Below are 25,688 nucleotides of genomic sequence, written 5' to 3'. Positions count from 1 at the left end.
AAGCAAGAGGGGTGCAAATCTCCAGGGGTGGGTGACTGTGTGCCCGCTTGTGTGTGCAGGCTCTTCAGCACACACACGGTTCGTAGAAGCCTAAGAGACGCCCTGGGAGATCACCCAGCTGCAGGGTGAGTCCAGTGCTCAGGTCCTCCAGGAAAGCTGCCTGCGGGCCCCAGCCAGGAAGGAGGCTATCCCAGGAGGTTGTTATGGATGCAAACATGGCTGAAGTCGTGGCACTTCTCATCCCACGCAAGCCTCTCAACAGCCAGATGACAGTCCTGTTAGCAGCCACAGGGGCTGCAGTCATCCCATTTACAGAAAACAATGCCTCTATGAAATCTGTCACCGAAAGGCTGACTGGACCTTCGACGTCATGAAGCACTCTGTGACTCCTGCACCCCAGCTCCCACGGCTCAGGCAGGGTCCTCCTCCCACCCTGCAATCTTATACCCCGGAGACCTGATGCAGGAGGGCAGGAAAGAGCAGGGCGGGTTCACACCCAGGTGAGCCCCCTGTCCACCAGGACATGCCCTGGTGTGAGCCCAGTTCCCCGGGTCTCCAGCCCCAGCGGCTCTGCCCTAGGAAACCCTAACTTCATTCCCAGACCCTGGGAGCTGCTAGTATCCTTCTGTTTTCTTTCTCCTCCTCCCCACTTCCCCTCCACGACCCAGCTGTCTGCAAGGACCCACCCCCATCCCCAGGGCCTCTGGTTCCAGTTTAAATTGGAAAGCCAAGGGCAGAGGGGACAACAACGCTCCATTCCTCACCACCAGACCACAGGCCTCAGGGCTGGTTTGTGGACCGGGGGTAGGAATGTGGACTGCACAGTGGGTGCCCTGGCTTCCTGAGCACTGCCCCGTCGCCTCAACAGGACAAGATCTGGAGGTGGAGGAGGCAGGCAGGGGCGTGGGGATTCCCCCACGTGCATTCCCCCCGCCCTGCCAGAACGGCCCCATTTTTCTGCTCCTGCCCAAGCCCACCTAGGCCACCACTCCTGCCCAATCCCCCAGGACATGGTCCCATTCCCTGCCCCCTAATTGTCCCTCCCTTGCTCTAAACTGCCTGGCTTGTCACTGGGGCATCCATGGTGACATCACCATTCACCTTCCTTAGTGAAGAGGATACGGGGGGCTCCATCTAGTTGTCTGTCAATTTCTTCCTCAAATGAAGCCCCCATCTCCAGTACGGAGCTGGGGGTGGGATGGGAGGAGTCCACCCATCTTGCATGTTAGTGCAGGGGGTGACTGAAAGACCAAATGTCCACAGAAAGGGTCTCATGATGTCGATCTGGCTTCAAGGTGCCGGAACCCCCTCAGCTACCCCAAGGACCCACTCCTGTTTCTCTGCACAAAGCAGCTCACCCCAGCGCCCCACGGTGCTGAAACTCAAAGAGGAAAGGGAGATCTAGGTACAGGACTCCCAGCAATGTTCACACTACACCTTGCCCCAAGACCAGGCCTTGTCTGTTGTTGATCCATTCATAAGCATTTATTGAGTGCTGACTGGATGCCCAGCTATGGGGAGATGGCAGATGGCACAAAGGGCAGGGTCCCCAAGGACGGGCGATTTCAGCTGTTGCCTCGCCAACCCCAGGCCATCCCCAGGGCTCACTCTCGGGCTGGGGGGAGGGTCTGGGAGTGGGAGTGGTCCTCATAGGGTGGGTCTTCCTGGAAATCCAGCTGAGCCTGGGTGCTCTTGCCCAGGTGTAGGCGGCCTCTTAGGTGGGCATGGAGGGAGAGCAGGAGGGCGAAGGCTCAGACTTCCCGGCACCTCTGAAACCTAGCGGAGGGGGGAGGGAGAGAAATGCTTAATCACAGGCCACGATGACTCAATGCTCCCCAAGTTGCCCACGGACTCGGCCTCCGGGGCTGCTGGGCCTCTGGCGCCACCCAGTGGCTGCTCCGGAGACAGCGACCCCGTGACGTCTCTGGCTCCGCCGGGCAGCCCCGCTGGGACCCAGAGCCCGAGACAAAGCGCCGGAGTTCCGATTCTGCGACCGTGGTGCCCTCTCGTGGCCGCCGAGCTCTGGCGGGGGGGGGGTCCCCGGATCTGTTACTCCCAGAAGTTGTTAATCATAAAGGCTGGCGGCAGGACACCATCTTCCCTAAGTCCTTTTAGCCTCCAGCGTCTCCCAGTGGGACAGCATCAAACCTCACAGGGAACACTATCGTCTCCTGGAGGCAGTCTTTCACGTCTCCTGGAGGCAGTCTTTCACGTCTCCTGGAGGCAGTCTTTCACGCTTTTTTTCTTTTTTGAGAGGGAGTCTCACTCTGTCGCCCAGACTGGAGTGCAGTAATGTGATCTCAGCTCACTGCGACTTCCACCTCCCGGGTTCTAGCGATTCTCCTGTCTCAGCCCCCCGAGTAGCAGGGATTACAGGCGCATGCTACCACGCCATTAATTTTTTGTATTTTTAGTAGAAACGGGGTTTCACCATGTTGGCCAGGCTGGTCTTGAATTGCTGACCTCAGGTGATCCACCTGCTTCAGCCTCCCCAAGTACTGGGTTTACAGGCGTGAGCCGCCGCCCTCAGCGCTTTCTTTTTTCTTTTTTTTAAAGACAGGGTGTTGCTGTGTTGCCCAGGCTGCAGTGCAGTGGCACCATCTCAGCTCACTGCAGCCTCTGCCCCCTGGACCCAAGCGATCCTCCCTGGTCAGCCTCCCAAGTAGCTGGGACTACAGAAACATACTACCATGTCCGGCTAATTTTTTATAGACTCGGGGTTTCACCATGTTGCCTCAGGCTGGTCTCAAACTCTTGGGCTCGAGCGATCCTCCTGCCTTGGCTTCCCAAAGTATTGGGATTACAGGTGTGAGCCACCACATCTGACCCTTTCATGACTTTAACAAATGTTCACTGCAAAGCTGTCTGAGAGTAGATGGGAGGGGTGGTCCTCTCCCAGTCACTATCCTCCAGGAGCTCACAGTCTGATGGGGGAGGCAGTGCCCAAACACACCTAGTCAGACTGGCCCCTCCTCTGTTAGCTGACTTCCTCAAAGACAATTTAAGTTGCTAGAACGAATTTCTCTTTTAAAACCTCACTGGGGGCCAGGCACGGTGGCTCATGCCTGTAATCGCAGCACTTTGGGAGGCCGAGGCAGGTGAATCTCCAGGTCAGGAGTTTGAGACTCAGTCTGGCCAAGATGGTGAAAGCCCGTTCTGTACTAAAAATACAAAAATTAGCCGGGCGCAGTGGTGGGCGCCTCTAATTCCAGCTACTCAGGAGGCTGAGGCAAAAGAATTGCTTGAACCCGGGAGGCAGAGGTTGCAGTGAGCCAAGATCGCGCCACTGTACTCTCTAGCCTGGGTGACAGAGCAAGACTCCATCTCGGAAAAACAATATTAAATAAATAAATAAATAAAACCTCACTGGGGCCAGGCATGGTGGCTCAGGCCTGTAATCCTAGCATTTTGGGAGGCCTAGGCAGGAGGATCACCTAAGCCGTGTTCGACACCGGCCTGGGAAACATAGTAAGACCCTGTTTCTACCGGTGGGGGGGCAGGGGGGGAAGCCAAGTGTAGTGGTGCAGGCCTGTAATTCCAGCTACTTGGGAGACTGAGGCAGGAGAATCGCTTGAACCCAGGAGGCAAGGTTGCAGTGAGCCAAGATCGTGCTACTGCAGTCCAGCCTGGGTGACAGAAAGAGACACTGTCTCAACATAAAGACATAAATCAAATAAACTGGCTCGGCGTGGTGCTCACGCCTGTAATCTCAGCAGTTTGGGAGGCCGAGGCGGGCGGATCTTCAGGTCAGGAGTTCGAGACCAGCCTGGCCAACATGGTGAAACCCCATCTCTACTAAAAATACAAAATTTAGCTGGGCATGGTGGCAATTAGTCAGGCATAGTGGCATCCGCCTATAATCCCAGCTACTCAGGAGGTTGAGGCAGGAGAATCACTTGAATCCAGGAGATGGAGATTGCAGTGAGCTAAGATGGCGCCACTGCACTCCAGCCTGTTCAACAGAAAGAGACTGTCTCAAGATAAACAAATAAGTAAATAAAATAAACTGCTGTTCTAAGCTCTCTCTAAGGTCTTCCCCTCACCCTTGGAGGTGGGTACTGGGGCTAATCTTACTTCACGGAGGGGCTCAGCCATTACCCTGGGACAGGTCCCCCCAGCCACCTGTGCAGGCACCTGCTCCTCCTCCTCCTCCTCGGCGGTGGCCTGTGTCCTGCGTCTTCGCCTTGTCAGGACGGACCAGCTTCTTGCCTGCCGAGTTTCGAGTGGTGTGGCTGTAGACGGAGGTGTAGCCCTGGCCAGTAAGCGGGCAGAAGCGTCGGGTGTGGGCACGCTCACGCGTGGCACCGCACTGGGGGCACACGTAGTCCCGCAGGATGGGACACAGCACCCTGCCGGCCTCGTCCTTCAGCACGTGGGACTGGTAGATGGCCCGGGACTCGCCGTTGTGTTTGCAGAAAGAGCACAGGCGTTCGGGAGCTGGCGAGGACTCCAGGCTGCGCTTCTGATCCTTGGATCCTGGCACTGGGACCGACTCCGGCACTGATACTGACTCTGGCACTGACACTGACTCCAGCGCTGACACTGGTTCCAGCACTGGCTCTGGCTCTGGCTGGGGGCTCAGCCTGGTCTCAGGCCCCTCTTTCCCACTGAAAGCCCTAACCAGGCGTGCCAAACCCAGGTAATCTGTCCACAGGTCAAAGGTCCCCATAGCTGGGCAGCATGTGCCAGGTAGAGGAAGTCACAGAGACAAGTAAGTAACCCTGCCTGGTGCAAGCTCCCTCTTTCTGAACCTTCTCTGCTGCCCCTTCCTTCCTCTCTCTGGAGCCTGGGAGTCTGGGCTGGCCGACCCTCCTTTTACCTCCAAGGGGGTGTGAAGGGGGAGGAGCAGGCTGTGGGAGGTTCCTTGTTGTCACAGGGGGGCTGGGTGCCCCACTAAGGCATCTCCCAAGAGGCTGCATGGCCTCTGGCGGTGCTGGGGGACTGCAGGACACAGGGTGTGTGGGGGGGACACCCAGTGATGTGCACCACACCCCCACGTACACACCTCCAGGGAATTGGGGGGCTACCCTGACTCCCCTCCTTTTGGAGTCCTTAGCCCTCCAGCCCCACTGGAGGATGGGCAGAATGGGTTGGAAACCCCACCCTCAAAGACTAACAGTTACCAGTAACTTAAAGAAGTTAACTTAGTAACTTCTTTATCATTTTTTCTTCCTTCCCCTGGGCGGAGGAGTGGCCAGGTGCCCCTGGGCTCTTTGTGTGTGTGTCCGGGGGTAGGTTGCTGATGCTCCAGCTGTCTCTGAAAGAAGTGTGGTGGTCCCAGGCTCATGGGCTGGTTGCGGGGGTAGGGGGAAGGATCATGCCCCACCCCCAAGCTCTGGTCTCCCTCCAAGAGTTTTCACATCGGTTGTCTTGGTGGAACCCCCATTTAATGGATGAGCAAACTGAGGTGTGAAGCCACCTGCCCATCCAGTTATTTATAAAGACACGCACCAGGCTGGGTGTGGTGGCTCATGCCTGTAATCTCAAAACTTTGGGAGGCCAAGACGGGGCGGATCACATGAGGTCAGGAGTTCGAGGCCAGCCTGGCTCACATGGTGAAACCCTGTCTCTACTAAAAATACAAAAAAAAAAAAAAAAAAAAATTAGCCAGGCATGGTGGCGGGCGCCTGTGATCCCAGCTACTCGGGAGGCTGAGGCAGGAGAACTGCTTGAACCCAGGAGGCGGAGGTTGCAGTGAGCCAAGATGAGCCACTGCGCTCCAGCCTGGGCGACAGAGTGAGGCTCTTGTCTCAAAACAAAACAACAACCAAAAGCACCAGATCTGCCTCCTTTTTCTAGTTACCGGGGGCCCCCTGAGGCTAGGTGCTGGGCTGGGGAGGGAGCCCCTTCCTGGCTGGGACTGCAGAGGGCTGAGAAAGAATCCTCTGGTGTCGGGAGGTGGGGGATAGCAGGTTAGGATCTTAGGAGGGGACCCTCGGCCGGGCGCGGTGGCTCAAGCCTGTAATCCCAGCACTTTGGGAGGCCGAGACGGGTGGATCACGAGGTCAGGAGATCGAGACCATCCTGGCTAACACAGTGAAACCCCGTCTCTACTAAAAAATACAAAAAAAACTAGCCGGGCGAGGTGGCGGGCGCCTGTAGTCCCAGCTACTCGGGAGGCTGAGGCAGGAGAATGGCCTGAACCCGGGAGGCGGAGCTTGCAGTGAGCTGAGATCCGGCCACTGCACTCCAGCAAGGGGGACAGAGTGAGACTCCGTCTCAAAAAAAAAAAAAAAAAAAAGGAGGGGACCCCTAGTACCTACAGCTCTTCAATGTCCTCCCCCAGATGAGATCTCAGGAGGGTAGGGGGTACTCAGGACTTGGACACAGAGGAGAGAGGCTGTGCCGCTTACACACTTCATCCACCCATCCATTCATTGAAGAAACTTTTATTGGCCAGGCACTGCGGCTCATTTTTGAGAGGCCGAGGGAGGATCGCTTGAACCCAGGAGCTGGAGACCAGCCTGGACAACGTTTTGAGACCCCGCTCCTACAAAAACACTTTTTCGAAATAAGCTGGGTGTGGTGGTGCGTGCCAGTGGTCCCGGCTACTGGGGAGGCTGAGGCGGGAGGATCAACACTTGACCCCAGTTATTAGACGCTGCAGTGAGCTAAGATCACACCATTGCACTCCAGCCTGGGTGACAAGAGCGAGATCCTGTCTCTAATTTAAAAAAACAAAACTATGGCACCCCATGGAGCAGAACTTACCACCCACGTTTCAGAAAGGGATTTTAGGCCAGGCAAAGTGGCTCATGCCTGTAATCCCAGCACCTTGGGAGGCCGAGGTGGGAGGATTACTTGAGGTCAGGAGTTTGAGACCAGCCTGGCTGACACGGTGAAATCTCGTCTCTACTAAAAATAAAAAAATTGGCCGGGCGCGGTGGCTCAAGCCTGTAATCCCAGCACTTTGGGAGGCCGAGACGGGTGGATCACGAGGTCAGGAGATCGAGACCATCCTGACTAACACGGTGAAACCCCATCTCTACTAAAAAAATACAAAAAACTAGCCGGGCGTGGTGGCGGGCGCCTGTAGTCCCAGCTACTCGGGAGGCTGAGGCAGGAGAATGGCGTCAACCCGGGAGGCGGAGCTTGCAGTGAGCTGAGATCCGGCCACTGCACTCCAGCCTGAACGGCAGAGCGAGACTCCGTCTCAAAAAAAAAAATAAATAAATAAATAAAATAAAATAAAAAAATTAGCCTGCCGTGGTGGCAGATGGCTGTAATCCCAGCTACTTGGGAGGCAGAGGCCAGAGAATCACTCAAACCCTAGAGGCAGAGGTTGCAGTGAGCCAAGATTGGGCCACTGCACTCCAGCCTGGGCAACAGGGTGAGACTGTCTTAAAAAATAATAATAAATAATAATAAGAAGAGGGGAGTTTAGCTGCCCTGCCCCAGCCTGTTTACCCCCAACCCTCTAATATTTAGTCCTAAATCCAGCCAGAGTCCATCCAGATCCCAGACACCAGCTCTCCTCTCCAAAGAGGAGTGGCTGGGGTCAGGGCAAAAAATAGGCTGAGTGACTTTGGGGGTGGGGGGGTCCTGTCCCCAGTCCCCATTCCCCTTAAGCCGTGTCTGGCCCAGCCACAGTGACATTCATCCCCCGGTGGGTCTGGCCTCGGTCCTCACAACCCACCGACAACAATGAATGTTGATTGTGACCTTGGCTGTGGCCTAGGGGAGGGGACGTGCCCAGGCTGGATTGGGGGCTCCCCTGGCCCCCCTAGATCTGGAAGGTTAGAGTCACCGGAAGGAGGATGGCAAGTCCAGGTCTCAGGGTCCACTCAACGGTCGATGGTTTGCCTGAGCTGCCCAAACTCACCGACAGGTTGAATGTTCCCCCAAACCCTTGGCAAATTCTCCGGGACCTGGAGTCGGGGGTGGGGTAGGTGGCAGAAAACCAGAGAGGGTGAAGGGGGAGAGGAGGAGAGAGTAAGGGACCCCTTGACTCTCATGAAATCAACAACCGCTTTTCAGGTGCCAACTGTTTGCACCTAGATCTGGGAAAAACACAAGGCAAATATAAATGATAGTAAATAAAATGTAGCCTTTGCTATGGGGATGGAGATGTAGCAGTGCCCGGGAGTGCTGGCCTCAAGCCGGCTCCCTAAGTAATTCACAAAGTGGTCCTGGAGGTGCAGATTACTTCCCCCTTTGTCAACTGGGGAGACTGAGGCAAAAGGCCACTGCTAGTCCGAGGTGGAGGAGGCATTCCAAATGGCCCCGGGAAGTCTGGCAACCAAGGATCCTGGCCCCGAGGGCATTGATGCAACGTGAAGATAAACAAACCATTTTAATACAATGTAATACGTTCTTGGAGCTTCACTGAGTTCCGGGCACGATGGTTTAGGAATCACAACAGCGGGAGTAGGGCACTTGGGGGTGGGGGTTCGTCAGGTCTCTCCACTTTGCAAGTGCTATGGGGTCCCCACTAGACAGGGGAGAGGCAGGAGAATCAGAGAGGGCGCCGCTCGCCCCGCGTGCGCGTGCGCACAGCATCTGAACTCGGGCACTTCGGGAGTCAGCGCAGCCCCGTGGGGGCTGCCCCTGGGGTCTCAAAAGGGGCTGCGGCGCCCCCTGTCCATTTCCTCATCCTTCAAATGACCCCCAGTCCCTTCCTCCAGTGATCGCACAGAGTTCGGCGACCACCCCCCGCCCCCGGGTGCCTCCAGGCCTGCAGCTACGCACCCCTATCCCATAGCCCCACAAGCCAAACAGTGACCAGGATGGGCGAGAGAGCCTTCGCCCCCGACCTGGGTCTGCAGACGGCCTAGGAAGCTGCATTCAGATTTCCTAGGCATGGCCGAGTGCTGCGGCTCATGCCTGTAATTCCAGTATTTTGAGAGGCGGAGGCGGGAGGATCTTTTGAGCCCAGGAGATGGAGACCAGACTGGGCAACATAGCGAGATTCCTGTCCCTACAAAAAAATTAGCTGGGTGTGGTGTAGTAAGCCTGTAGTCTCAGCTACTTAGGAGGCTGAGATGGGAAGATCGCTTGGACCCCATGAGTTCGAGGCTGCAGTGAGCCGTGATCCCGCCGCTATATTCCCGCCTGGGTGACAGGGCGAGACCCCGTTGTCGCAAAAAATAAGTAATTTCCTGGCCCCTGACATTTCACCGAGGGGAATACTGAGGCCCAAAATAACCGCCGGGCACAACCCCAAGGCGGATTAGGGACCCCCAAGTGTGTCGAGCTGTGTGAACCACCCCACCACCACCACACCCCTCACAGTCCTGGCGACAGGACCCGGCCCAGCCCCTCAGGCCGCGCCCCCGAGAGCCCCACCCACAGTCTGGAGGCACCAGCCAAGGCCCCACCCCAGGCACTGCCCCTTGGAGCCCCGTCGCTTTTGACCTGTTCCCCAGGACACGCTCTCTCTAAAAGCCGCCCATATAGACTCCCACGGAGCCCATCCCCCAAGTCCCTAAGCCGGTCCTCAAAGAGCCCAGCTCCCCTAGGACCCGCCCCCTTAGAGCCCTCCACAAAAGCCTGCTCTACAGACGCCCCGGGACTGCGTCCTGCCCCCGCGAAGCCCAGCCCCTCACTAAGATCCGCCCCGACCGGGCATGCTCCCAAACCGAACTCAGATCGGGTCCCTCAGAGCCCGATCCCGGCTAACTCGCCCTCCCGAACCGCCCCCCGCCCTCCGACACCTTCTAGAGCCCTTCCCCCAGGGCCCACCCTCTCACCCGCCCCGGGTCGAGGTCACGTTCCCACCCCTCTGTCTGGAGCTGGAGTGGGGCGCCCTCTTTCACAGCTCATCCGCCGCGTCCAGCAGGCCTTCCCATTCGGGCTATAGAGTGCGGGGGGGCCCCTGATCGGCTCCTCTGTATCCGTCACCGCCACCCCCATCCCCAGGTGTCCAGGCCCTTCCGAGGGAGGTGGCCGGTCCCCTGCCTTGTGGATCATTATTCTAAGTAAGAGACAGCCTAGGACTTGGGAAGGAGAGTGAGTTGGCAGCACAGGTATTAATAATTACATTACTGATGATAACACTACAGTCATCACGCCATGAGTAGGATATACCCATTTTGCGGAGGGGGAAGGTGAGTGGCTGTTAGTCCAGAACTCTCAAGGTTCCTCAAAAGCTTGGTTCTTGCCTGTAGCCCCAGCTAGTTGGGAGGCAGGAGGATGGCTGGAGCCCAGAAGTTGAGGCTAGCCTGGAAAACACAGTGAGACCCCCCATCTCTCCTCTCTTTTTTTTGGGGGGGGGCCTGGAAGGGGGACATGGGGGAGGAGGTGGTCAGGACCTGGCAGACAAAGAGCCCATTATGGGGATTCCAGCGACACTAAGAGCCCTCTGGGGATCTCCGCGGGGTCACCTGGTGATGGCCCAGGCTTTTTTTTTTCTGTCACCCAGGCTGAAGTGCACTGGCGCCATATCCGCCCACCATAATCTCCACCTCCCGGGTTCAAGCAGTTCTCCTGCCTCAGCCCCCCCACTAGCTGGGACTACAGGCACCTGCCACTATGCCCAGCTAATTTTTGTATTTTTAGTTGAGACGGGGTTTCACCATGTTGGCCAGGTTGGTCTCCAACTCCTGGGCCTCCCAAAGTGCTGGGATTATAGGCATTACTGCCCCTTGGAGCCCCGTCACTTTTGACCTGTTCCCCAGGACAGAGCGAGACTCCGTCTCAAAAAAAAAAAAAAAGAAAGAAATGAGGTCTCATTATGTTGCCCAGGCTGGTCGCGAACTCCTGGGCCTCCCAAAGTTCTGGGATTACAGGTGTGAGCCACCTCTTCCCACCCGAATTTCTTCTTGATGACTGTGAACAGCTGTAATGTTGGCCACTGCACCCAGCTGGCCCCCGTTTCTTTAAAAAAGAAAAATCTTTATTCTCTCTCTTTCGTTTCGTTTTGAGATGGAGTCTCGCTCTGTCGCCCAGGCTGGAGTGCAATGGCGCAATCACAGCTCACTGCAGCCTCGACCTCCCAGGCTCACCACCTTTGCACCTTAGCCTCCCGAGTAGCTGGGATCACAGGTGCCTGGCCTGGCTAGTTTAAAACAAAAACAAACAAACAAAATTCTGTAGAAATGAGGTCTCATTGGCCAGGCGCGGTGGCTCACACCTGTAATCCCAGCACTTTGGGAGGCCAAGGCGGGCGGATCACGAGGTCAGGAGATCGAGATCATCCTGGCTAACACGGTGAAACCCCGTCTCTACTGAAATACAAAAAAAATTAGCTGGGCGTGGTGGCGGGCGCCTGTCGTCCCAGCTACTCGGGAGGCTGAGGCAGGAGAATGGCGTGAACCCGGGAGGTGGAGCTTGCAGTGAGCCAAGATCGCGCCACTGCACTCCAGCCTGGGCGACAGAGCGAGACTCCGTCTCAAAAAAAAAAAGAAATGAGGTCTCATTATGTTGCCCAGGCTGGTCGCGAACTCCTGGGCCTCCCAAAGTTCTGGGATTACAGGCGTGAGCCACCTCTTCCCACCCGAATTTCTTCTTGATGGCTGTGAACAGCTGTAATGTTGGGGGTGGGGGGTCATCAGGCAGGAGACATTCCGGCTATGTTGGAGGGGGTTCTCCAGACACTTCCTGTGTGTCCTCTCTGCCTCCTACTCCTCCCTCTGAGGGCTCTGGCCTTGAACTGCCAATGAGGTTGTTCCCTATAAGGTTTCTCCCTAAGACAAGACACAAGACCATGGTGGAGGAGGGGTCTGGTCTCGAAGGCCAGGAAGCTGGGGCTGGGGCGACAGGAGGCTGGCAGCCCCAACCCTGGGTCTGACTATCTCCCTTCTTTGCCTGTGGTCGGTGCAGGCTTCTGGCCCTCCTTGTCTGTCTGGATCCACCTGTCTCTTGGTTGTCCCAGGGTCATCTGTCTGGGTCGGACTACGCCCCTCACACATCCGTTATCGGTCTGGGTCTTTGGCCCGACCCGTGCACCTGCCTTGAACTGTCTCAATCTGCCTGTATGTGTGTCTGGCTGTTTACTCCCCATCTCCCCTGTCTGTGACTGGCGACTGTGGTGCCTGTCCCCTCCTGTTCCCTTAGGGAGTCTGCTTGTCTCGCTGCAGCTGTCTGCTGGTCTGACTTTGAAGTCCCTCAGAGTGGGAGGTGACAGTCTCCTCCCGCTTGTGACCCTGAGCCTTGGTGCAGGGTTCCTGGGACCCCTCACCTGGCCCCAGTGCAGCTGGAAGGGTCTTTTTGGCCAGGGCAGCTGGGGATAAGTGGGGTGTGGGGGATGGCCCTCTAAAAGCCACGTTATTGGCTGGGCATGGTGGCTCATGCCTGTAATCCCAGCACTTTGGGAGGCCAACGTGAGCAGATCACTTGAGGTCAGGAGTTCAAGACCAGCCTAGCCAACATTGTGAAACCCCATCTCTACTAAAAATACAAAAAAAAAAAAAAGAAAAAAAAAGTAGCCGGGCATGGTGGTGCATACCTGTAGTCCCAGCTACTTGGGAGGCTGAGGCACGAGAATTGCTTGAACCCGGGAGGCAGAGTTTGCAGTGTACCGAGATCAAGCCACTGCACTACAGCCTGAGTGACAAGAGTGAGACTCTGTCTCAAAAACTAAAAAAAAAAAAGCCACACTATCCCAGGGCCCTGCCCCCCACCCCCACACTTAGCACCAGCAAGGTACAGGGCAGCTGGCGCAGGTCAGGGGGATCAGAGTCAGAGGTGAGAGGTCCTAGCAGAGGCAGATGAGCAAGTGATGGACGGATGGATGGATGGAGGCAGCTCTACCGTGAAGAACAAGGCTGGGCACGGTGGCTCATGCCCGTCATCCCACTGCTTTGGGAGGCCAAAGCAGGAAGATTGTCTGAGCCCAGGAGTTCAAGACCAGCCTGAGCAACATGATGAAACCCTGGCTCAACTAAAAATACAAAAACTTAGCCGGGCATGGTGGTGCGCGTCTGTAGTCCCAGCTATTTGGGAGGCTGAGGTGGGAGGATCACGGAAGCCAGGGAGGTCAAGGCTGCAGTGAGTGAGACACAGTCGCTCCACTGCACTCTAGCCCAGGCCTTGTCTCAAAAAAAAAAAAAAGAAAAAAAGAAAAAAGTTGAAGAACAAGGTGGGCGTGGCTAGAAGGTCAGCGTCTCCAAGTTCCCAGGGGTGTCTGGTGGTCCGTGTGTCCTGCCCGTGATTCTTGAAGTCTTGACTTTGAAGTCCCTCAGGGTGGGAGGTGACAGGCTGTCTCCTCTCGATCCCAAACCCTGAACTTTGGTGCATGAGGGTTGGGGGTGTATCTATGTATGTTCCCCGCATGAGTTCCTATATATATCCTCCTGTGTGTCTGTTTGTTGTATGTAACTGTGTGTGCGTGTGTGTGTACTTGGGCCTGGAAGGCAGACACGGGGGAGGAGGTGGTCAGGACCTGGCAGACAAAGAGCCCATTATGGGGGTTCCAGCGACACGAAGAGCCCTCTGGGGGTCTCCGCGGGGTCACGGTGATGGCCCAGGCTGTCTAGACTGGCAAGCAAGGGTGCCTCATTTCAGTGATACCTGCGTGGGCTCTCTCAGGTCCCGCCCTCCGCAGGCCGTCTCCCCCACTTCCTTTCCAGCTGCGGGAGTCTTTCATGCCAGGGGTCCTCAGACAAGGGGCTCCTCTGTCCCACCCAGCCCATGGAAGGTGGGTGGGCTAGGAGCCCAGCTTCCTTCCCAGGCCTGCCAGATGTGAGGCCAGGATTGGGGAAGGCGAGGAGGTTCTGGCTTCTCCAGGATTGGGACTGGGGACTATGGAGGGACCAAGTTGAAGGAAAATTCAGGCGGGGCGCAGTGGCTCAAACGCCCGTAGTCCCAGCGCTTTGGGAGGCCGAGGCAGGAGGATCACTTGAGCCCTGGAGTTCAAGATCAGCCTGGGCAACGCAGGGAGACCTCATCTCTACAAAAAATAAATTTAAAAAGAATATTTTTAAATAAGGGAAATTCAGACACTTCTACTGAGGCTTATGGTGCTGGGTGACCCGGGTCTGGGTCAGGGTGGGCTCCGCCTCAAGAAATCTTGCAGGATATTTCTATGGGTCTATAAATATGGGCTTCAGGTCCAAGCTACTTTGCTGAGCTATTTTGGGGGGTTCTGTGGGTGTCTGTAAGTCCAGGTGGGAGTGTGCTATAGCAGGTGGCTGTCTCTCCACCAGTTGTGTGTGTGTGTGTGCGTGTGTGTGTGAGTTCCTGTCGGCTTCTGTTTGTGTGTGGATGTCAGCGTTCCTGTGGGTGTATATCATGCTAATTGTGCATAATTCCAGGTCGACGTGTGAGCCAGTGTGCGTGGGTGTCTGATGTCTGCTAGTGTCACTATGAGTGACTGGAGTCTGTATCATCCAGTCATGGTGTCCCCCCCATCCCATTCCCCACTAAAATGTCAGGTGTGGGAGGACAGGATTTCACTCTTTTTTTCTTTTTTTTTTTTTTTTTTGAGACTAGGTCTCGCTGTCACCCAGGCTAGAGTGCAGTGGTGCCATCATAGCTCACTGCAGCCTCCAACTCCTGGGCTCCAGCGATCCTCCCGCCTCAGTCTCCCTAGTACCTGGGACTATAGGCACACACCACCACGCGCGGCTAATTTTTTTTTCTTTTAACTCCTGGTCTCAAGTGATCCTGCCACCTAGGCCTCCCAAAGTGCTGAGATTACAGGCGTGAACCACTGTCCTCTTTCAGATTTCCCTCTTGTTCACAGATGCATCCCCAGTGCTAGAACAGTGCCAGGTACGTAACAGATGCTCGATAAATGAGTACTGGGGCCAGGTGCAGTGGCTTACGCCTGTAATCCCAACATTTTGGGAGGCCGAGGTGGGCAGAATCACCTGAGGTCAGGAGATCAAGACCAGCCTGGACAACATGGTGAAACCCCATCTCTACTAAAAATACAAAAATTAGCTGGGCGTGGTAGCGGGCACCTGTAATCCCAGCTACTGGAGGCTGAGGCAGGAGAATCGCTTGAACCTGGGAGGTGGAGATTGCAGTGAGCCGAGATCGTGCCACTGCACTCCAGCCTGGGTGACAAAGCAAGACTCCGTCTCCCCCCAAAAAAAAAAACCAAAAAAAACAGTGAGTATTGGGTTTCTGGGGATTTCTGCCTGCCCGTGTGTCATTTCCCCATGAGTCTGTGCATGCCAGTGTGTGTGCATGTGTTAATTGTGTCTGTGTGTATGTCAGTATTACTGTAGATGTGCAGGTGTCCGAGTGCCTAAACAAACCTCAGGGTAGGTGACGATGGGCATATGACCACTGGGTTCGTGCTCATATATCTTTGTGGGTGACAGTGTCATTGTGGGTGGCTAGGGGGATCCATTTTACTGTGGACAACAGTGTGTCCACGTGTGCAGTTGTGTTCTTGGGCAGGGGTGGTCTGTATGTGTGTATGTCAAGACTACTGAGACCCACTACACGGGGGACTAAGGTGGGAGGATCGCTTGAGCCTGAGAGTTTGAGGCTGCAGTGAGAGCTATGATCGTGCCACTGAACTCCAGCCTGGGTGACAGAGCCAAACCCTGTCTCAAAAAACAAAACAAACAAAAATTTGGGCCAGGCACTGTGGCTCAGCGCTCTGGGAGGCCAAGGTCGGGGGACAGCTAGAGCTCACGAGTTCGAGACGAGCCTGGGCAACCGGCAAAACTCCATCTCTACAAAAAATACAAAAATTATCCAGGTGTAGTGGTGCACACCTGTACTCCCAGCTACTCAGGAAGCTGAGGTGGGAGGGGTGCTTAAGCCCAGGAGGTGGGCCTAGATTGCAGTGAGCCTAGATCGCGCCACTGCACTCCAACCTAGGCAGCAGAGTGAGACCCTGTCTCAAAAAAAATAAAATAAAAAACGGTGGCCAGGCGCGACGGCTCACACCTGTAATCCCAGCACTTTGGGAGGCTGAGGTGGGTGGATCCCCTGAGGTCAGGAGTTCAAGACCAGCCTGGCCAACATGGTAAAACCCTGTCTCTACTGAAAATACAAAAATTAGCCGGGTGTGGTGGTACACGCCTGTAATCCCAGCTACTCAGGAGGCTGAGGCAAGAGAATTGCTTGCCAGGAGATCGTGCCATGGCATTCCAACCTGGGCAGCTGAGAGAGACTCCATCTCTACATAAATAAATAAGTAAATAAAAATTAAAAAGATGACCTCGTGTGACCTGTTGTCAGATGTGAGTGTTTCTGCAGGCTTTGTACCGTGTGTGTGTGTGGGTGGGTGGGTGTGTGTGTGTGTGGCAGGGTTGGGGGGTGACTGTGGGTAACTGTGAGTGTGCAGGTGTGAACTTGCTCGGGAGGACACATGGATGTCTGTGTGTCCCAGGTACTGTGAACAATGGAGTCGGAGTCTGTGTGTGCCTGACTGGTGGGCTTCAGGGATCTGTGTTTGTCGTTGCTACCCTGAGTGACATTCTGTGGGTGAACACCCACTTCTGTGTGTCAGTGTTATGCGAAAGGCGGTGTCTATGTTGTAGCCGCCTTCGTTGGTGGCTCCATTTCTCTGTGTGGCAGCCTTTCAATGGGCAGTATCCCTGGATGTCCGAGCCCTTGTGGGTGACGTGTCTACACACGTGGCAGTGTTATTGTGGGGGACTGTATGTGTTTGTCAGCATCACTTTGGGCTGTGTATTAATGGGGGTGCTGTACATCTGTGTATAGCATGTGATTTTGGGGGTCTCCACCAGGGCCTTGGGAATATCTAATCGTGGCTGGGTTCATGCATCTGCCAGCAATCCAGGGTGTGGAATGGGTAGGGAAGGAGATGAGGGGAGGGGAACCGAAGCGTGGGGCGGTGGGGGGGACCTCTCAGTCCTTATCAGCCAATGAGGTGTCTTCTCCACCCTCCCACCCCCAACCTGCCCTCCAGGGCAGGTCGCTGTGAAAGGCGCCCTGTCGCTTTAAAAGGGCTCCCCGGCAGTGGGATTCGGGGCCATTTTTCCTTTTTATGGCCAGTTTGGGAGGGCGGGTTCCTTCTGGCAAACCTTGGCCCCAGTAAATACCCTGCAGCTGCTGCCGGTAATGACAGGCCGGAGGGGCGGCCCGCGCTGGGCGCCAGGGCTTCCGGAGGCGGCGCAGCTGCAGCACCCCCAGCCCGCGGCCAGGCCTGAGCGGGGCCCCCGCCGAGATCGGTCTCCGCAGGCCCGAGCGCCCATGAACTTGGCCGGAGCAGCCTTCACGAACGCGCGCGCGCCGGGCCGGACTCTCTCCTGGCATTCAATTTCCGAGCGCCCCACCCGCCCCGCGCCCCCAAGAACAAAGCTCGCCGCCGCCCCGGCCCGTGACCTCCCCGCGCGCGGTCAGGTGTCGGGCAGTCGGGCGCCACTGTCCCCACGCCCCCCCATCGCACGTCTCCGCCCCGCGGGGGCATCTCCGCTCGCCCTCCCGCTGGCGGCCCCGGCTCGGAAACTCGGGGGCCTGTCCCCTTTGCAGAATCTGACCCTCCCGACGCCCCCTCTCCGGAAAGGCCCGACACAGAGATGCCGCCGGGGCCTCCCCGCCCCCCTTCCCATCCCCAACAACAATGGAGGGCCGGGCCGCAGAGGCCGGGGCGCCCGCCCCGGGGCCGCGAGCAGGTGCGCGAGGGGGCTGCGGCCGCGTCCCGCCCCGCCCCGCCGCGCCCCCTCCCCGCGGGCGGCCCCCGCCCCGCCCGTGCTCCCGGTCCGCCCGGCGCCCGCGCTCACCTCCACTGGGGCCGCCGCCGCATTTCCCCCTCTTCTTTCCAAAACCCGCCCGGAAAAGCCCCCCGGGCCCGAGGCGCCTGCACGGGAAATTGCATTTCGGCGGCTCCGGGGCCGGGCGGGGGCTCCCTAGGCCGTGGGCAGGGGGGGAGGGGGCCGCGGGGCTCCGGCGCCGGCTCGAACCCGTGGCCGCCGCCTCCCGCCCGCCCGCCTGTCTGTCTCGGTGACGTGCCCGCGCTCCCCGCCGCCGCCGCCCCCTCCCTCCTCCCAGCGCCGCGCCGGGCGGTGGGTCCAGCCGCGGCCGTGCGCGCCCCGAGGCCTCCCGCCAGGCGCACCAGGACGCACTCGGGGGATGCCCGTGGGTCTACAAGACGCAGCCTCCGGGGCCCGCGCGGGGGAATCGGGGACACGGAGGCGCGGGCGGGCACACGCAGGGACCCAGACGCACGCAGACCTCAAAGGCGCCGGGGGGAGCACACGCGCACAAAGGCATGCGGGCCACAGACACAGGGAACGGTGTGCAGGGGGCTGTGAGACACACACCCAAGGGAGGGGGTGGCGGGACATGCAGGCGTGCCGGGCCGCACGGGGGTGGTCATAAAACCCAGCTACACACAGAGGGACACCCGGGGGCACCAGACACATGCAAGATACACAGACACTCCAGGACAGGAGGGAAGGTCCTTAGAACCGAAATATACAAAAACACGGCTGAACCCCGGGCGCACACAGCTCACACAAGACACACGGACACGCAGGAGATCACAGACACACTGGGGTATCCACAGACCTGAGATATACCCCTCAACATACACACGCAGTACCCCAGGTACACAGCCACAGGAACACCATGACACACACAAAATAACACATGGATATACACATAGAACCAGAACACACCCATAGAGACACACACAGATCTACAAAGTTCACAGACACACACATATATGCACAGCCACTCAGGTCAAATGGACCAGTCGCAGAGGCAGAGAAACAGAACCAACAGCCTCATGCACAAGACCCCCAGCAGGTCCCAGAGCCACAGGGGTCCACATAGACACACACACAATTCAGGGGCACGTGGGGACGTGTTCCTGGGACTGTGAGACAAACATGTATACAGGCCAGGTGCACAGACCGCATGCCATCTGTACAAAGGATGGGGTTCCTCGGATCTCCCAAAGATCCTTGCACAGACTACCCCCTCATACACCCCCCGAGACACCGCCCCCCCCCCGCCCCGCCCAGGTATAAGAGCATGCACAAGGCAGGAATGATCGTACCCTGGCTGAGGCTCCACACACTGCCCCTGCCCGCAGTGGCCACCGCGGCTGGTAGAGGAAGGTCACATCAGGGCAAACCATGGCGCCAGGCAGCCTCCCATTGGCCCAGGCTGAGCTGACAGATTTCTCATTCTGTTTATTTATCCCCTACCCCAGTCTGAGAGGGGGATGGAGAAACCTTGGCTGCCCCCCTTCCAAGCCCAGGCCTTAACCCTTATGGGGCCATGGCCCTTCCCCACCTGACCGCACCCCTCCCTCCACCACAGTCCTGCCTCAGTTTCTCCTTGACAGGTTCACCTCCCACATCGTCCAACTGCCTTCAGGTCTCAGCCCAGAAAGTCTGGTCCCAGGTCTAGGAGAGTGGAGGTCTCCAGGACCACTCCCCGCATCCCTAACCCCACCAAAGGTTAGAGGGGCCAGCCCTAGTCTATACCTAACCTCTCCCAAAGGAAGTCTTTCCCCAGAGTGGGGATGGAGAGACACGTGCAGGGGAGAGAATGGGAGTTCACTGCAATCTAGTAATCATACCTCAATAAGGTGGGGGGGCAGTCAGCTCTGTTGATGCCCCTCCTGTGCCACCCGCCCCCTCCCCCCCTCCACCGGCCAGTCCTTCTTACAGAAAAGGAGCAAGGGGGTCGGGTACAGTGGCCCAAGCCTGTAACCCCAGCACTTTGGGAGGCCAAGGCAGGAGGATCGCTTGAGGCCAGGAGTTCAAGACCAGCCTGGGCAACACAGAGAAACACTGTCTCTACAAAAATAAAATAAAAATTTTAAAAAATTAGCCAGGTGTGGTGGTGAGGGCCTATAGTCCCAGCTACTTGTAGGAGGCTGAAGCAAAAGGATCGCTTAAGCCCAGGAGGTCAAGGCTGCAATGAGCTGTGATCACACCACTGCACTCCAGCATGTGCAACACAGACGTCACCTCTAAAAAAAAGAGGGTATTGGGGAAGGAGTTCCTCTCTTAGAAAAAGAGGTGGAGGGGGTTGGGGAGGGACTTGCTCTGGAATACTCAACATTCACATTTATTCATTCAATCATCCATCCATCCATAGACATGTATAAACCTCATCTCCCATCCAGACCAGGGCAACCTCTGAGGCAGGGACTATTCTATTTATCTAGAACGGTGGGGGCCCAGGGTAGAGTTCTCCCCAACTGTATTTTGGAATCTTTTTCCTGGTCCCAGAAGGGCCTATCATCATCTCAGACTCTTCCCAGCAAGCCAATGAAGTGAATACTGCCGTTTCCACAGATGGGCAGCCGAGGCCCAGAAGGGGGCTGCCCTTGCCCAAGGTGGCACCGCCTGTAAGAGGCAGAGCTGGGGCCAGGCACGGTGGCGCACGCCTATAATGCCAGCATTTTGGGAGGCCAAGTCGGGCGGATCACGAGGTCAGGGGTTCGAGACCAGCCTGACCAACACGGTGAAACCTCATCTGTACTAAAAATACAAAAATTAGCCGGGCGTGGTGGCACGCGCCTATAATCCCAGCTACTCAGGAGGCTAAAGCAGAAGAATCGCTTGAACCTAGGAGGCGGAGGTTGCAGTGAGCCGAGATCGCGCCACTGCACTCCAGCCTGGGCCACAGAGCGAGACTCCGTCTCAAAAAAAAAAAAAAAAAAAAAAAAAAGGCAGAGCTGGAATTCTTTTTGTGCGAGGCCTTTTCCCCCTGTCTGGTCTCCAGGACGGGCCAGCTGTCCGGCCCGCTGAATTTCCTGCAGCCACCAGCAGGGGGCAGCAAAGTCCAGCGCCCTCCCAGCTGTGGGGGCCGGCAGGACTGATCTCAGCTCTCAGCGCAGTCTCCTCCCCGCCACCTCCCACTCCACGGTAGCTGAGGACTCTGCCTGGACACCCCAGGCTGGAGCCTCCACTGCCCAAATGCAGAGGCCCCAGAAGGAAGGGCCCCTTCTTAAATAAAGCCCCCTAGAACTGCCGTCCCCACAAATGTCCAACTCACTCGGTGTTTCTCTACGTCTAACTCTCCTTCTTGCTGCAGCGCATTTGCCGGGGCGGGCGGCCTCTGCATTCCAGAACTGGGTCAGACCAGGAGAGAGGATTCCTGGATCCTGGCCCAGTGGCCAATCCGCCCTGGGCTTCTCACCCCCCAGACTCCTCTGAAGATCCCCAGAGCCCAGCACAGGATGGGAGGAGCGGTGGGGGAAGCCCCGGCGCCCCAGACGCCTTAGGGCGTGGGAACTGCCCTCCTCCCTACACAAACCCGGTCCCCAGTTCCTGGGGCCCCTGCCAGTGCTGACTCATAGGGGGAGCCCAGGGCTGCGACACACCAGCAGCTCTTCCTGAACCTCTCCCTGGGAGTTTTCACCTCCTGTCCCCTTGGGGGTCTCCGTGGGGACCCAAGGTGGGCGTGAGAGTCAGGCAGCCCTTCTCAACTCCATCAGCCCGGAACTCCAGCCCCCGAAGTCCCCCAAGGCTGTGGCCATTGGATACTGGGTGGATGTTTCAGGGGGTCTTGGGTGCTGCCCCTGTGTTCTCAGATGTGGGTGTAGCTTGCACACTCAGTCATCGAGTGAGAGAAAGCCCCGAGGAGGCAAAGCCTAGGCCGTGTGAGTGCTTTCCTCCGCACCCCACCGGAGTCTGGGCAGGGACACTCCGGGACCAGAACGAAGCCCTGGGCTTGGAGCTCATTTCCTCAACCGCAAACCATCTTCTCCCGCCATCTTCCCGGTCTCCGGAAATGGCGGCTCCATCCTCCCAGCTGCTCAGACAAAAACCTTTATTAACAGATGCAACCCATTAACAATTTTGGTTACTGTGCTTTTTTGTTGTTGTTTTTTTGAAACAGGGTCTGGCTCTGTCGCCCAGGCTGGAGTACAGTGGCACGATCTCTGCTCACTGTATCCTCCGCCTCCCGGATTTCTTTCAGCCTCCCAAATAGCTGGGGCTGCAGGCACCTGCCACCACGCCTGGCTAATTTTTTTTGTGTTTTTAGTAGAGGTGGGTCTTGCGATGTTGCCCAGGCTGGTCTCGAATTCCTAGACTCAAGCAATCCACCCGTCTTGGCCTTTTAAAGTGCTGGGATTACAGGCATGAGCCACCGCGCCCAGGCTGGTTACTGTCCGGTCTAATACATCCAGAATCCTGCCTTCTCCATGACGCCACCCTGGTCACCGGCTCCCATCATCTCTCCCCAGAATTACTCCAGTTGCCACCTCTCTGCATGCCTTGCAGCCCTCGACAGTCTGTCCCCATACCCCCAATCCCCTGTTTGCCCCTCCCCACCACAGCAGCGGGGCCGAGAGGGGGGGTGCGGGGGGTGCCTGTTAACACCCAAGTCAGGTCCAGTCCCTCCTCCCCTCAGAACCCTCAATGGCTCCCACCTTAATCAGAACAAAAGCCAAAGTCCTCCCCAGGACCCAGAAGGCTTTGCACAATCTCTCTTGTCTCCTCTCTGCCTCGCCCTCTCTACTCCCTCCCTCATCCACTCCACTCCAGACCTCCTTAGACCACGTCTCAAATACACCAGGCACAGTCCAGCCTCCAAGCCTTTGCACAAGCTGCTTCTTCTGCCAGGGACTTGCTGTCCCCCGATTCTCACATCTTTCCCCTTCACTCCTTCAGATCTCTGCTCAGGTATCACCTCCCCACTGAGTTTCCCTGACTACCCTCTTTTTTTTTTTTATTTTTTTTAGACGGAGTCTTGCTCTCATACCCGGGCTGGAGTGCAGTGGCACGCTCTCAGCTCACTGCAACCTCCACTTCTCGGGTTCAAGTGATTCTTCTGTCTCAGCCTCCCGAGTAGCTGGGATTACAGGCACCCACCACCATGCCCGGCTAATTTTTTTTTTTTGCATTTTTAGGAGAGACAAGGTTTCACCATGTTACCCAGGCTGGTCTCAAACTCCTGAGCTCAGGCAATCCACCCACCTCAGCCTCCCAAAGTGCTGGAATTACAGATGGAGCCACGGAACCCCGCCGACTCCCCTATTTCAAAATTTAACCCACCTTGGTTTCTCCTCTTTATTTCTCACAGCCCTGTCACCTTTCAACAGGCTACATGCTTCACTACGCATCTTGTTTCTTATCTGTCTCCCGTACTCGATTGTCAGCTCTGCCAGCACAATAGGTGTTGTCTTTTTTTTTTTTTTTTCTTTTTTTTTGGAGAGATTGAGGGGTCTCACTTTGTTGCCCAGGGTGGTCTCAAACTCCTGGGTCAAGCGATCCTTATGCCTCAGTCTCCCAAAGTGCTGGGATGACAGACGTGAGCCACCATGCCCAGCCTACAATGTTTGTCTTCATCACTGCTGGAGAACTTAAGAAAAGCCCTTAGTCAATATCTAGTGAATTAATGCATTAATAATCACTATGTTCCTGGCACGTGTGTTGGGGGAGGTGATGGGAAGTGGGGGAGGGACAAAACAGACTTGGAGCTTGCCTGCCACCATCTGGCAGGGGGCTAGTCATGTAGCTAGCCAATTACAATGAAGACTTTTCAATGCGGAGAGCAAAGGCCCAGCCTGGAGGATGAAAGTGCAATCCGGGAAGGCTGTTGAGGAGGTGACGTCTTGTAGGGACTTGATCAGTAAGGAGTTTGGATTTAAGTATGATGAGAAGGCTTAGGGGTTTTTGTTTGTTTGATTTGTTCTTTAGAAATGGGATCTTGCTCTGTTGCTCAGGCTGAAGTTCAGTAGTACAGTTCTAGGCCACTGAGGCCTCAACCTGGGGTTAGGCAATTTTCCCACCCCAGCTTCCCAACTAGCTGGGACTCCTGGCACACACCACCACACCTGGCTAATTTTTAATTTTTTTTGTAGAGACAGTGTCTCACTATGTTGCTCAGGCTGATCTCAAACTACTGGGCTCAAATGATCCACCCTCCTCAGCCTCCCAAAATGTTGGGATTACAAGCATGAGCCACCATGCCCAACCAAGGGTTTTATTATTTTATTTTATTTTGTTTTTTGAGATGGAGTCTCACTCTGTCACCCAGGCTGGAGTGCAATGGCATGATCTCGGCTCATTGCAATCTTCAGCTCCCAGGTTTAAGCCATTCTCCTGCCTCAGCCTCCAGCTGAGCTGAATGGCTTCAGCTCCCAGGTTTAAGCCATTCCCTGCCTCAGCTGGGATTACAGGCCACCACGCTCAGCTGATTTTTGTATTTTTAGTAGAAACGGGGTTTCGCCATGTTGGTCAGGCTAGTCTTGAACTCTTGACCTCAAGTGATTCCCTCGCCTTGGCCTCCCAAAGTGCTGGGATTATAGGTATGAGCCACTGCATCCCGCCTCTACAAAAAATTTAAAAAATTAGCTGGGCGTGGTGGTGTACGCTTGTGGTCCCAGCTACTCGGAGGCAGAAGTGAGAGGATTGGTTGAGCTCCAGAGGTGGAGGCTGCAGTGAGCCCATGATCACACCACTGCATTCTACCCTGTCTAGAAAAAAAAAAAAAAAAATTGTTTTTTTCAATAAAGATAGGATCCAACAGAGCTGGGATTAGGGATAGGTGAGTGACATGAGTCACACAAGGGCAGGACTCGGGCCTGTCTGGACTGCATTTTCCGATGACGTTATTACTGGTCACATGTGGCTACTGAGAGCCTGAAATGCAGCTATTCTTGAAAGTAATGGCAGCTGGGCGCAGTGACTCACGCCTGTAATCCCAGCACTTTGGGAGGCCGAGGAGGGTGGATACCTGAGGTCAGGAGTTCGAGACCAGCCTGGCCACCATGGTGAAACCCCGTCTCTACTAAAAATACGAAAATTAGCCAGGTGTGGTGGTACATGCCTGTAATCCCAGCTACTCGGGAGGCTGAGGCAGGAGAATCGCTTGAACCCGGGAGGCAGAGGTTGCAGTGAGCCAAGATTGTGCCACTGCACTCCAGCCTGGCGACAGAGCAAGACTCCACCTCGAAAGAAAGAAAGAAAGAAAGAAAGAAAGAAAGAAGGAAGGAAGGAAGGAAGGAAGGAAGGAAGGAAGGAAGGAAGGAAGGAAGGAAGGAAGGAAGGAAGGAAGGAAGGAAGGAAGGAAGGAAGGAAGGAAGGAAGGAAGGAAGGAAGGAAGGAAGGAAGGAAGGAAGGAAGGAAGGAAGGAAGGAAGGAAGGAAGGAAGGAAGGAAGGAAGGAAGGAAGGAAGGAAGGAAGGAAGGAAGGAAGGAAGGAATGGCAAAAACCACAATTACTTTGCACCAACCTAATGGTTTGAGATGTGTTATAAGTAAAAAATCCACACCAGATTTTGAAGACAGTACCAAAAAAAGTGAAATATCTCATTCATAATGTTTACTTTGATTATATGTTAAAATGATACTATTTTGGATACACTGAGTTAAATAAAATATCTTATTAAAATTAATTTTGTAGCCGAGTGTAGTAACTCACACCTGTAATCCTAGCACTTTGGGAGGCCGAGGCAGATGGATCACCTGAGGTCAGGAGTTCGAGACCAGCCTGGCCACCGGAGTGAAACCCCGTCTCTACTAAAAATACAAAAATTAGCCAGGCGTGGTGGCGGGTGTCTGTAATCCCAGCTACTTGGAGGCTGAGGCAGGAAAATCACTTGAACCCAGGAAGTGGAGGTTGCAATGAGCTGAGACCATGCCACTGCACTCCAGCCTGGGCAACAGGGCAAGACTCCGTCAAAAAAAAAAAAATAATTAATTTTGGCAGGCTCACTGGCTCACGCCTGTAATCCCAGCACTTTGGGAGACTGAGGCAGGCGGATCACTTGAGGTCAGGAGTTCAATACCAGCCTGGGCAACATGGCGAAACCCTGTCTCCATTAAAAATGTAAAATTGGGGGGCCGGGCGTGGTGGCTCACGCCTGTAATCCCAGCACTTTGGGAGGCCGAGGCGGGCGGATCACAAGGT

General features: G+C 56.0%; 1 protein-coding gene and 2 non-coding genes across 4 annotated transcripts; all 3 read right to left on the bottom strand.

Moving 5' to 3' along the window:
- Nucleotides 1-1,461: 1,461 nt before the first annotated feature.
- On the bottom strand, nucleotides 1,462-12,364 carry NANOS3 (nanos C2HC-type zinc finger 3). 2 transcript variants are annotated; one of them, XM_077977911.1, is made up of 3 exons: nucleotides 11,223-12,364; nucleotides 4,135-5,642; nucleotides 1,462-1,776 (listed from the first exon to the last, which is right to left on the bottom strand). In XM_077977911.1, the coding sequence occupies exons 2-3, from the start codon at nucleotides 4,667-4,669 to the stop codon at nucleotides 1,715-1,717; spliced, it is 597 nt and encodes a 198-aa protein (XP_077834037.1). In that variant the 5' UTR covers nucleotides 4,670-5,642; nucleotides 11,223-12,364; the 3' UTR covers nucleotides 1,462-1,714. The 2 variants fall into 2 exon arrangements, with proteins under 2 accessions (XP_077834037.1, XP_077834036.1); XM_077977910.1 differs by having other exon boundaries at nucleotides 4,135-5,651; nucleotides 11,223-12,361.
- Nucleotides 7,552-7,688, bottom strand: MIR181D (microRNA mir-181d). The gene has a single exon (NR_032428.1). It is a non-coding gene; the product is annotated as a microRNA mir-181d (primary transcript).
- Nucleotides 7,755-7,864, bottom strand: MIR181C (microRNA mir-181c). Its single transcript, NR_032033.1, has one exon. It is a non-coding gene; the product is annotated as a microRNA mir-181c (primary transcript).
- Nucleotides 12,365-25,688: the final 13,324 nt, after the last annotated feature.

Source organism: Macaca mulatta, chromosome 19, assembly GCF_049350105.2.
Source record: "Macaca mulatta isolate MMU2019108-1 chromosome 19, T2T-MMU8v2.0, whole genome shotgun sequence".
NCBI lineage: Eukaryota > Metazoa > Chordata > Mammalia > Primates > Cercopithecidae > Macaca > Macaca mulatta.
Note: the sequence above shows the minus strand (reverse complement) of the source record. Positions and strands in the feature narration are given on the sequence as shown.

What these genes read in the sequence shown, in the direction of transcription:
- NANOS3 (XM_077977911.1), bottom strand. Translation starts at nt 4,669, where the DNA reads ATGGGGACCTTTGACCTGTGGACAGATTACCTGGGTTTGGCACGCCTG. An exon ending in AGGAGGAGGAGGAGGAGCAG is followed by an intron (nt 1,777 to 4,134) that starts GTGCCTGCACAG and finishes CCCCTCCGCTAG; the next exon opens with GTTTCAGAGGTGCCGGGAAG.